The following is a 13,200-nucleotide window of genomic DNA, read 5'->3' on the forward strand; positions in this document are numbered from 1 at the left end:
TTATTTAGCTAGTAAAATTCCTGCAAACAGAGAGATGGCTTAGAGTAGGAGACTCATTTTGGAGAGAACAAAGCAATTTTAATAGCTGAGAGAATTGTGTGTTTTGCTTTCTTCCATTGAAAATGTTTGGACATCCCATTGATGACCAGGGAGAACAAGGGAGCTTTTCATTTCTAAAGAAGGCTTTAGAGGGCAAAGTGGGTGGTGGCTGGTAAAGTGGGTATTTGCTAGGGAATGACATTTGGTCTATTTTTATAGCTGGAAACATTCTGTCCTTAAGCTTATTGTTTAAGCCAGCAAGAGAGCATGCTGTGCAATCATGAGTGGAATTTTTACATTTGATCACAGGATCTGTTTCCTCCTTGATAGTTTATAGCCTCCACAGATTTGGCTTCTGAATTTATAAATTTTTTTTTTAAATTTCAGATTCTATTCTCAGTTTACTTATCTTTACCTTGCAGATTATTCAGAAAAAGGAGATTAGAAACATACATGGTTAACATCTGACAGTAAATACTTTGAGATTAGATTGGATCCTTAAACCCTTCATTTATAAATCATTACAGTTGTTTTATTAACCTTAAATTTTCCTGCAGTTCATCTGTGGCATCCTTGCTTGATCCTTGCTCATAATTATCTTGTCAAAGCATGTGATTATGTTCAGAATTCTAAATAAACTGTTACTTTCTTAAATATATTCAATTTCCCAATTAGTTTTTAAAACTTTGATTTTGAAGAAATTGTAAGAAAAATAATTCTTAGGGAAAAAAATACCTGTAATTCCAGCACCAGAATTCTGTCCTCTTTCCACATAAATTCCCAGTGTGTGTCCTCGGCCCAGTGGCAGTATGCTGCTTTACATTCTGTTCCTTTCACTTTACATTTACCAGATTGTGTTAATTTAAAATTTTTACCAGGTTATATTAATTTAAAAATTTTCTACTATCCTTTAGATTGATAGAATTTCTTTAGAGATTTACATTGAACTGATGTATTAACACTTGAAACATCTTATTTTCTGTGTCTGATTCATGTTGTGTAACTAACACCAAAATGTTTTCACTGTTCCAAATAATGTACATATTCCATTATAATTAATGTCAGTCACTTAATTCCTCTTAGATATAAAAGTGGGTTTTCCAGAAAGGATATATAACTTTCAATTCATTGTTTATTTGAATAGTTTATTTAAAAAGTGATAGTTGGAGGGCTAAGGATATTGCTCAGTTGGTAGAGTGCTTGCCTAGCTTGCACAGGCCCTGGATGCAATCCTCAGCACCACCAAAAGAAAAGTTATAGTTGGTTTTCTATCATTTTCAATTTTTTTAACTAAAATTAAAATCACTACCTCAAATTATGTCATTTTATTTTTAGGTTCACTTTGTTATATTTGTGGAATTTAGAAACATTTTTAAAAGCAGTAGTAATTACTAAATAAGTTTTAGGTAAACTTTTAAAAATATTATTTTGTTGTCAAAAATTTTTGCTTCCCTTTTGTAGTTTTTTCTTTCCCTTGCAGCATAGTGGAATTGTTAGCTTTATATTTCTGTAATGCAGTTACTGTTTATCTTTACTGGATTTTTTAGCAGTTGAACTATATTCTTACATGTGCATTCATTCAATAATGAGGCAAAACATAATAATTAACATATAGCCTGAAGTTTCATTTTAGATTGTTGTTTTCTTCACTAAATCTTTTTCTAGAGTTGCCATAAGGAGAAAAACTCAATTTCTCTATTTCTCTCCTTATTTTTACCTAAGATTGCTAACAGTTTTGTATTAGGAAAAAGTAGGTAGGCAGCAGTAAAAATAAAAGGTAAATAATCCATGAAATGTGTCTTTAATCCTGTCTAGATGTAAAGTACCTAGAGTGTTGCCTGGCCCAAAATCAAGTCAGTAACTTTTTCTTGAGTAGTTAGAGGGATTCATAAACCAGCAGGTCAGTAAAACTACATAGCTCTCTTGAGGTGGCTTCCTAGTCTTGAAATTCACTTAAATTGTATTATATTGAGCTTCACTAGTTCATCCTCAGTGTCAGAATTAGTACACAATGTTAGAAATAACAAAGCTGTATTGTTTTATAAGAGATGAATTGACATATATATGTGTATTATAATTTTGTTTCTGAAGGAAGTAGAAATTCGGAACAAAGATCTGGAGGGACAGCTGTCTGACTTAGAGCAACGTCTGGAGAAGAGTCAGAACGAACAAGAAGCTTTTCGCAATAACCTGAAGACACTGTTAGAAATTCTGGATGGAAAAATATTTGAACTAACAGAATTACGAGATAACTTGGCCAAGCTACTAGAATGCAGCTAAGGAAAGTGAAATTTCAGTGCCATTGATTAAAAGATACACTGTCTCTCTTCGTAGAACTGTTTGGGCTCTGCATCAAGATTGCACACACACACACAAAAAATTGAATATAACTCCAGGATGAGGATCTTTTGAAAATTGGAATTGTATATTTCAGTGTGAATTTTAGAATTCAGCTTGTAGCTAGTTGGGGAAAAAAAAAAAAGAGATGAAAAACTTGAACTACAAATTACCTCCATGTATATTATTGGCCATAGTTAACTAGAAAGTTATAAATAGACACTTAATGCAATTTTTTTTTCTTTCCAATATTAGCCAATGGGAGAATTAACAATGTCTGGGTCACATCCCCTTTTTGTGTTCAACACAGTGAAGGTTATCTGCTTTTTAAATTAATTTATTTATGATATCTAGAGCTGTGTTTTGTGCAAAAACTTAGTGATGAAAGCCCTGTCTTTTGTTGTAATCTGAATAATTTCTCAGGATATTTTTGCACTGCTGAAAAGCAGTGCCATTACCAATTAATTCTTGCCAGGAGTGAGAGAGAGCTGCATCTTTAATTGAAAGACACTATAACTGGGTGTATAGAGTTCTTCCCTTTTTTGTACTGGAAGATTTTTCACTCTGGTGACTACTCTGGTACACTCTGGTGTTCTCTAATCTTGTCCGTTGTATAGTTTACTTTTCCATATTGACTCCATGTATTTATGAGAAGATATTGTCTCCCATTTTATTATACATTTTAAAGCCAACTAACAAAGGCAGCTGAGTCCCTCAGAAATTTTTGTTTTTAAATTTCTAATAAATTTGACACACAGAACTGAAATACAGCAGTCCGTCATTGACGGTCTGGTCTAGCAATGTTAAGTATATTTACAGAAAATATGCAGTTACATTTATTTATATATTTTGCAAGAAATCTTTTCTGAAAGATCAACGCATTTCAATTTATGAATAATGGTTATTGGGAAACTGTTTATTATAGATAATTTTAAGGTGTATAGCTATTTTCAAGGGGATCCATTTACATCAAACAGCCAATCAGAGGACTGTATCTAAATTGTGATCATGGCAGATGGAGATGGAGTCATGTACCCTGGCTGGGTCTTCACATCAACCACATCTTTATTCAAACCTCACAAGGCAATATTCTGAACTGTTAACTAGGCATTTCAAAACAGGAATTACATCCAACAGGCTCTTCTCAGTGAGCAGGTTTTAATGTTGTTTTGATGTAATTTTAAAAGACTTTTAGCAAATATGCATTTCTTTATATATTTCTTTTATGAGGATATTTTAAAAGTAAGCCAAGTTCTGTCTGGTCTGCTTATGGAGTAGGAATTGCATCAGAGTACATATATTCTTGCTGTACAATGCCTGTCATGTTGAGGAGGGTTCTTTTTTAAAGTGTATGCTTGAGTATTTGACTCTAAAGAGTCAATAAATGCACTGACTTTTTGTTTGTACCCCCAAATGATTGAATTGTCAAGTACAAAATTAAGCTAATTAATCAATTTGTAACCATTTTTCACTCATAAATAGCTACTCAACACTAGATAATTTTGTTTTATATCTATGTGTATGTATATAAATACATACATATTAATTTATATTAGAGTGAAAAATAAATGATTTGTTTCTAAAGTTAGTTTCTAAAGTGAGTTTTCAGGTGTTTCTGAAAAGTTTATATCAGACACTTAATCATCACATGTATTATATGTGCTATTACATCATGTAAGTTACCTCCAGCTGTTTTAGGGTATTTTCCTCACCTATTTATTATAGGGAGAATAATTTAGGTACATATGCTCAGAGCTAAGATATTTCTCTGATAAATCAGGTAATAAAATTTATTTGATGGATAGAATTTTGAAGTCAATGTGATTTTATCCATGAGTTTCAAGTACAAAGAGCACCAGGTTTTAACTTAAATAAGGGACTAATACTAGGGATCAGGGAATTTAGTTATGAAGAGTTTAAAAAAACTTAAAAAAAAACAGTATAAGCTGTTGAAATGGTAAGTGAATTATTTTAATGATGTAATAAAATATTTTTAAATTTTGACATAGTGGTCATTTAATGGGAAAATAACTCACCAAAATGTCTTCACTTGAATTGTATTGATAATGTGAGGCATATGTGTAATTCAACATATACATATACCCATATGTATATACAGAAAATTATTTTTAATATTTTCCTACTGATATGAAATTTAAAATTGGAAATTTTGTGAGTGTTTTCCTTGTCCAATAGAACCTAGTTGTTTCTTTCTTTCTTTTTTTTTTTTTAACTGATTTAACAATTTCTTGAGGGCTGCACCTTTAAATTCCCAGATTGTCAGTAAACGTACAAAATATGGGATAAGGTGGACACAAGTGCACATATAAATAAAACCTTCTTACTAAGACTATTTAAAACATTCATTTACAGTAGGAGAGTATCTAGAAATCATCCTCTACAACTCACAATTAGGTTGTGTGCCTACTGTAGTTTTTTTTCCATTTCTGTATTATATAAATATTTGCATATTAAAATTTGATTTTTCCCAGAGACAAGTATTATATAATGTATCTATATTTAGATTAAATTGTGGTGATATATTTATCAGAACATGATATTGGGGACTATAGCCTGAACATGTGGACTTGAAATGACAGAGGAAGAGAGCAGAGATTGATTCCATTGTGTATAAGTCATTATAACTATGAATTCTTGTACAAAAAACAAAAAAACTGGAAAAAAAGAAAAACAAAATACAGTTTTTATTTTGAAATACATTTGTTGTTCTCTGGAGAATGTACTTCATCTTTTATTTCCTTCAGACTTTTACAGAAATTTAAAAGCATTTAAGTGATGACAGCATTTACTTAAATCTTACAGGTGCTACTGGATTTTGCATTAGTGTGTTCTGTTGTGAAATCCTAACTTTGACATAAAAGGTTTTATAAGTATTTCCCCGACTGGAAAATTAGTTTTTATTCTTCTCTCCTCTCTTTCTCTTTCCCTCTTTTTCTGTCTCTCCCTCTCTCTTCAGACTAAAAAAACATTCATCAAGTTGCATCTTCCCTGTCCCTGTAGAAGATCTCTAGCACCATCATAGATTTGATGTTTTGCTGTCATTGAAACTGCTGGGAAGCAGTTAGAGGAAAAACTTGTATTTTTTTTCTTACAGGTGGAACTAAAAGGAACACTCAGGCTTAAGCCACCACAACCACCTTTAAGAACGCATTCCTTTCTCCTGTTAAAATTAAATTTATTCTCCACCATGTGTGTCTCTGTCTACCATGTTTTTATTTATCTCTGGCATAAGCACTTCAACTGCCCTCTTTGTGGTCCTATTTTCTGTCAGTACTAGAATAGGAGGCAGGCCAGGGAGGTTTGTGGGTTTGTTATTGTGATTTTAATCCTTTTGTTTCTTTGATATCAAATGATTTTAACATCCCAAAATTCTGTACTTAAAGACATGAAGTAGTCTTCGCTGAATTTTTGTCTGCTGAATGTCTATCACAATCTTGAGATAGATTAATTTATATAAAACCTTAAGAAAACTTTCAGGTAAGAAATAGTTGAGATTGACATATTTTTATATTCTCAAGTAGGACACTGGGCTGAAAGTACAAGTATTTGTTAAGAAAATTATTTTAGAAGTTTTTAGGAAGAATAGTTTTGAAGTAGTTTTGACATGCTTTTGTTCATGATACTCTAAACTGTGAAAGTATTTTTTCCTAATATTCTTGTTAAGTTGCACCTTAATTTTTTAAAAATACATTTATTCCACTGTCCTAAAAAACAAATTTTTAAAACCTGATAGAGGCAGTCTAGGCTACTTAGAATTGTGACAGCTCTATACAAAAGTGGAAGCAATAAAATACAATCATTTTGACCCCATAAGGGAAATGAGTAAAATTTCATAGACCTTAAATTTTTTATGACAGTTTTTCTTTATGGGAAACTGATATATAGATGTCACATAAGAATAAAAATAGTAACTGAATTATATGTGTTAAATATTAATAGTATTTGATATTAAAATTAATATTTTGCATCTTTATTACCTAGTAAAATAGCTAATAATTTTATCTAAGGAAATTCTAGTCAGAACTACACTGCTCTATGATTTCTGCTTAGGGGACTAGATTTTTTAAAAAGCCACATTTAAGCAGGCTGGAAGCATATGTAGTTCAGTGGTAGAGCATGTGCCTACCATGTACAATGTCCTGGGTTAAATCCCCAGCACCAAAAGGAGAAGTAAAAAAAAAAAAAATTCAAGTCATTTTTACCAAAAACGTGTGTACCAGGAAGAAAAGTTGCACTAGAATAGATGGCCATAAACACCCAACTGACTTTTGGTCAATTTCTTGATCTCTGTGGTGTCTTTTCTGCCTGTTAGATTTGAGAAAGTGTTTCAGACGAGCATGGCTGAGGCTGCCTGTAGTCTAGCTGTTCAGAAAGCCGAGGCAAGAGTATCACTTGAGCCCAGGATTTGGAGGCCACCCTAGGCAACAGAGTGAGACCTTGCCTCTTGGTGGGGAAAAAAAGATGGAGAGGGAATATTTTATGTTAAAGCAGATCCAGCCCAAAGGATAGGGGCACAATAACTTCGGTTTTTATCTAAGGCATATAAGGATAGCAAGAGACACAAAGTGCCCCCCTGATACTGCATGGATTGGAATTGCCCTAACAAATTTTTAAGACTTACACAAGACCCTTTCACTTACCAGGATTTATGACCTAATCTAAGACACCCAAGGTTGAGAAATCACCATTTTATGGAACTCTGACCTACTTTTGTCAGATGTATTTATATCATATATACTGAGAAATGGAAATATTACTCTACTCTGCCCTAATAATGCCAAATTAAAGTAATAAGTGCCTGATAAATGCAAAATTAAGACCATTTCTATAGCACAAAAAATGAAAAAAAATATATATTGGGGGGGTATTATGGATTGAAACCAGGGGCACTTAATCACTAAGCCACATCGCCAGCCCTTTTTTATATTTCATTTAGAGACAGGGTCTCACTGAGTTGCTTAGTGCCTCGCTTTTGCTGAGGTTAGTTTTGAACTTGTGATCCTCCTGCCTGAGCCTCCTGAACCACTGGGATTACAGGCATGTACCACCTCGCCCAGCCTTATGTACTTTCCCTATAACTTCAGTATGAAATAGAGCTGCAGGGAGTATCTTTTGAACATCTGCTATGTGGCAGGTCCTCTACTAATTGCTGACCTTTTTTGAGGTGTGCGTGTGGGGGGGTTGCTGGGGATTGATCCCAGGGCCTTGTGCATGCAAGTCAAGCACTCTACCACCTGAGGTATATCCCCAGCCCCTGCTTGACATCTTATTTCTACATGTGGTGGCTCTTCCAGAGGTCTTCCTTTGGAAGGGGAAGGGGACAAAAACAGGAAGGGCTGTAATGACTGTACCTGCTATGTCCCCACAGTTGTTGATCTGGTCATTTAGTAGCCAGTCAAGAGGTGAAAGTCTTGCTCATATTTCTAGTACATTTTTTTCCTCTAGCTTGTCTGCCTTCCTCTTCTAGAATATCTTTTAGGGCACTGCTTGACTATTTCATGTTCACTGGTTTTGAACTTTCCACTTTCTTTGATGTTTCCAATGCTTGTTGTCATTAAGTTATAAATCGCACCTTCTTTACATGTGTCTTATTTATAGCATGTGTTTTAGTCCCAAATTTTTAAAAAATAAAAAAGCTTCCAGACTTCTGATGATCTAACAAATGTAAGTAATTTTTCATATGTTGAAATCCAGTCTATAAAATTTAAGTAGCAAACTATTTATAAAGGCCTTAAGAAGGCATTTCATCACTTAAATTCCCCAACAATACTGTTGTAAATCTGGAAAACATCCCCCAGTGCCAAATGGTAGTTTGATATGGGCTTTGTAGTCAGTTCTAGGTGACCTGGTGGTCTGTGCTGTTCTATAGAAGTTAAGGCTTCTCCAGCTTGATTAAATAATTAGACGAGTCACAGAAGTTTATGGAGCTGGGTGAAACAGTTGGTACAGTTTCCAGTCAGAGCAGATACTCAGTGAACGATTATCAAAGCAACTACATCATGCTAAGCACAGGAAGAGAAGAACTCTCAAGAATTCTTTTTCTTTTTTCGTGTGTCAAATTGTCTACCTTTTTTACTGTGATATATATATATATATATATATATATATATATATATATATATATATATAAAACAAAATTACCATTTTAACCCTTTTTAGGTGTGTAATTCGGTGACACTGAGTACACGCCCAGTGTCATATTACCACTTCCGATTTCTACAAATTTTTATCATCCCTGATGAACTCCTTTCTATATGCCTCTAAATTTACCTGTTTTAGGTACCTGACATAAACGGGATGATACAGTATTTGTCTTTTTGTGTCTAGCTTTTTATTGGTAGATTATAATTATACGTAATAGTGGACTTTGTTGTAACATTCATATAGTCACATGACGTCATTAGCTTGTTTCATTTAGCTTAATGTTTTCAAAATTCGTCCATGTTGTGGCACGTTACAGAATTTTAATCCTTTTTGAGACTAAAATTCCGTTGTGTGCATATAGACCATATTTTGTTTATCCATTCATCTGATAGATACCTGGGTTATTTCCATTATTTGGCTATTGTGAACAATGCAGCTATGAATACTCATGTACAAGTATCTGAGTGCCTGCTTTATATTTGGATTTTATACTTAGGAGTGGAATGGCTGGTTCATATGGTAATGCTATTTTTTAACTTTCTGAGAAACCACCAAAAGTTTGAATTGGATAAATTTTAAAAGTTCGTAGAACAAGGTGCCGGCTCCCTGGGAAATCACAGTCTCAGGGGTAGTGTTTTCCTAATAGACCTATATGTGATTCATTGGCCTCTGATTCATGCCTTTTATTCATTCTTTCCTAAAACATTTATTGAGCACCTACTATGGCCCAAACCTGATTTTGAAATAGACTAGAGAGAGAGAAGTTCAGTTTAGTGCAGGACACAGCTGCTTTCCAGTGCTTAAGTGCTTAAGATAAAAGAGATGCTAACATGAGAAAGAGGATCCCTGCCTGAGTCTTGCTGGAGGAGCAGGAGATAGCATGTTGAAGAGGAAGTGAAAGAATTGCAGAGTATGTCATGTGCAGAGGGTCAGAAGAGGAACATTGGGACATTTAGAAGATCAGAATAGGCCAGCACGGCTGAAGCATGGGCTCTAGGGAAGGGTATAGAGAAAGAGGCAAAGGACAAATCAGGAAGGACATCATAAGCCATAGGAAAGATTTGGGTCTCTTTCTGAAGATAATGAAGAGATAGAGGTTTTTGTTGTGACAAAGAAGTGACGTAATTTTTTTAAATGCTTTATAAGACCTGACAGTTTGCAAACCACAACAATCTTCTGTGGAGAGTGTTAAGGTGATGGTAATGGGGACCGAAAAGGTGCAGTGTTGGGGTGTTTCGGAGGTAGAGTGAATAGGACTTCTGACTAACTTAGATGGCAAGGAGAAGAGAAATGCAGGCTGACTCCTGCTCCAGAATTGGCCAACCCAGATAATACTGAGTTCAAGAGCAGGGAGATGCCTGGTTTGGGTGGTGATAAGGAGGCAGAGAGAAGGGCTGGGGCTCCATGGGAAAGCGCTCGCCTAGCATGCGTGAGGCACTGGGCTCAATCCTCAGCACCACATAAAAATAAATAAGGTTATTGTGTATGTCTACAACTAAAAAAAAAAAAAAAAAGAAGAAGAAGAAGGTGAGTAGGAAATTAGCTTCATTTTGAGTTTAGAATGCATGTAATTACCAAATGCAGCTGTGAGTTTAGATGGCACTTAGGAGAGAAATATAGGAACTGAAGACAGAGGTGTGGAAACTGTCACTACACATAATGGTAATTGAGGGTGTGAAAAATGGAGCGAATACAGGCTGGAAACTTGAATTTTACCCAGGTACAGGGCAAGAGCTTTTCAAGAGGAATGGCCATGGGGGCGAGTAGACAACCAGAAGAGTGGGGACTATGGAAGCCTAGAATATGCCAGGTTTCACACAGAAATGAATCACATAAACTCATATCTCAGGCTAATAGTATTCCAACTATATTGTTTTGAGATACTTCATTAATACTTGATTTTTAAAATATATTTTACTTTAAAGGAGTTAAAGGCCAACAAACAAATATATGTTTTATAGCAGTTTAAAACACTGAAATCCAGCAAAGATCAGAGCCAGGTTAACTGCTTTTGTGCAGATGCCAGAATAAGCCATCCTTGGTGAACTGAAGAGCTTCCCTGGTATTTCAAGGTGAGCTGGTAAAGAATTGCTGCTGTTTCTCAATGTGAATCAGGCCCTTGCCAATGCATGCAAACTGGATAAAAATGTAGAAATGGCGTCCACAGAAGATTAACTTCTGTCTTCTGTAGACCCAGTCTTAAATGTTTATGGAAATAGCTTTATTTTTCTTACTGACTTACTGATTGGATTAAATGTTGTGCCAATATTTCTGTTAACATGGTGGACTTAATGTGGTTATTTTCAAAAGGGATGTGAAGACTACAGCCAAAAAGAAGTTAACTAGAACCACTTTCTATGGCTCATCTGCCTCTCTAGAGTCAAGTTCTAGAGGCTTAAGTGTATTATGTGTATCTTTAAATATGTTATTTTGGAACCGAATTCATCATAGGACCAGGTGATTTTTGCATTTGCATTGCTATAGAAAGTTTAGACCTTCTGCATTTCTGTTATCTTAATTGATCTTTACTCTTTTTTCTTACTGATACATAAATAAATAACTGCATACATATTATCTTGGATAGAAATTATCTCAAATTGATGGCAAAAAGTGCTCTTTGTATTTGGTTTTAGACTGCTGCATGGTATTTGTTTTTTTTTTTTTATTTCTGGTTTAAGTTACATTTAAACTTAGTCTGAATTCCTTGAGTAGATATGATCTGTGCTACTTCAGCAACAAATTGAGCATGTTTGACAGTCCAGGAAGAAAAAAGGAGCTACCAATATTCATGATTGGCTCCAAACAACACATAAAATTTGGAAATTTCTTGTGAATTGTTAAATAAATGATAACTTTTAAACCTCTGTTGTTCATATTTTTCTATTTAGTGATTAATCTTGGTCTCTTTAGCAGAGTCTTTATTTTGCAGTATGTTCTGTGCATTGAGATCCCAGCATTGTATATAATATAAAACAGAACTAAAGGGTCTGTGGTGCATGGCCAAGTACACCATCTCACAACAGTTTGCACAATTTTGTGACCTAAGTATTATTGTTATCCCCATTTTATAGATGGGGAGTCTGAGGTTCAGCAAGATTAAGTGATTGGCCAAGGGAGAAGCAGACCAAGAATCACACACAGGCCCTCAGCCGCCTCTGTGCCTTTCCCGCGCCAGCGTGCCTGAACTGTGTCCTGCAGATATTTTTTAAGAAGGCAGGTATCAAAGTTTATTGATTTCCAATATTTAACAACCTGTCACTTAATGAAAAGAATCAAATGGTTTGCTTCCCATCTCATAATGGTATTATATCTTTGAATTTCTCTTTCCCTTTCTCCTTTTTAAGAAAAAAAAACTTTAAATATGCAAGGGGTTTTCTTTCTTTTTGTAAATGTTTTTAATAATATAGATGAAGCAAAAGTCACCCTTGACCTCTCAGTTCCATCTCTTGAAATAATCTGCTCAGTGTCATCTTTAAGCATTTTATATGCACTTAAACAATATGTGTGTATTTAAGTAGTTTTTAGGGGAGGGAGTACATAAATTATATCAAATGGTATGTTTTATTACACAATTTGCTTTTTTCTTCATCTCTTGGAAAAATCTAGCCAAGCTGGTACATATAGACGTACCTTATTCCTTGTAACTCTAAAATGTTCCATTTTGTGGATATATTACAGTTTAAACATTTCCATATTTTTGTCTTTTCTGTCCTATGTTCTTCTTCCCACCTTGAGATTACTTGTTAAATGATATTCAGGATTATTTGGTACCCAATAAATAATAGTAACTATTGTCCCACATCACGTCGTTAGCCCGCATCATTAGGGAACATGAACTCTGGATGAACAAATGCTTCTAAAAACTCAAATTGAGAAGTTTTAGCTAGGCTTGATGAAACTATTTCTGAAATACTATAAACATCTAGCAACATGCTTTAAACATCATAACTGCTCAATAAATGTACTGAATGATTGGACGTGCTTCCTGCCTTAGAAAAAATGAGGACAGCATGATGTGTCTTTGCTTAATGACTTTGTCCATCAACTATTGTACAGTGCCACCATCTGACCATCTGAGGATACCTGGGGGACCACTAAGGGAATGTAGAAAAGTTTAAAACCAAACTGCTGCACTTCGTAGATGTCCAGTGGGGAAGAAGAGGGCAGGACAAAATGGAAAGAAGAACTAGGGGATTGCTTGACTCTCAAGATCTTGTCTCCTTAGATCAGGAGCCTCTGTCACCTGGCCGTTGACTCTGCTTCTCCTAGCATCTCCTGCCAGTTGGCTGTTCGTTAATGGCTCAAGGTGGTGTGCTAGACCCTGGGGTGCAAGATGAGGAGACACAGTCTATGCAAGGCACAGTGGTGCACACCTGTAATCCCAGCTACTCAGGAGGCCGAGGCAGAAGGATCACAAGTTCAAGGCCAGCCTGGGCAACTTAGGGAGACCCTGTCTTAAAATAAAATATTTAAAAAGGGCTGGGATGATACCTCAGTGATAGAGTTCTGTTCGGTTCAACCCCCAGTGATATAAAACAAAACAACAACAAACCAAAACTATAGTGAAGGAAGTGTGCCCATTAACCAGACATCAACTCTGTTAATGAAAGGAATCTAAACAGGAAGGAATTAACTAGCATTATGAAGGAGGTGATATCG

General features: G+C 35.0%; 1 protein-coding gene across 1 annotated transcript in view; it reads left to right on the forward strand.

Moving 5' to 3' along the window:
- HOMER1 (homer scaffold protein 1) overlaps positions 1–2,404 on the forward strand; it is a 134,148-nt gene extending 131,744 nt beyond the window's left edge. The window contains exon 9 of the mRNA XM_081284742.1: positions 2,131–2,404. Coding sequence (XP_081140868.1) covers positions 2,131–2,319 — 189 coding nt within the window. The 3' untranslated portion in view covers positions 2,320–2,404. The remainder of the gene's footprint in view (positions 1–2,130) is intronic.
- Positions 2,405–13,200: the final 10,796 nt, after the last annotated feature.

Source organism: Spermophilus citellus (genome assembly GCF_964194105.1).
Source record: "Spermophilus citellus genome assembly, chromosome: 1".
NCBI lineage: Eukaryota > Metazoa > Chordata > Mammalia > Rodentia > Sciuridae > Spermophilus > Spermophilus citellus.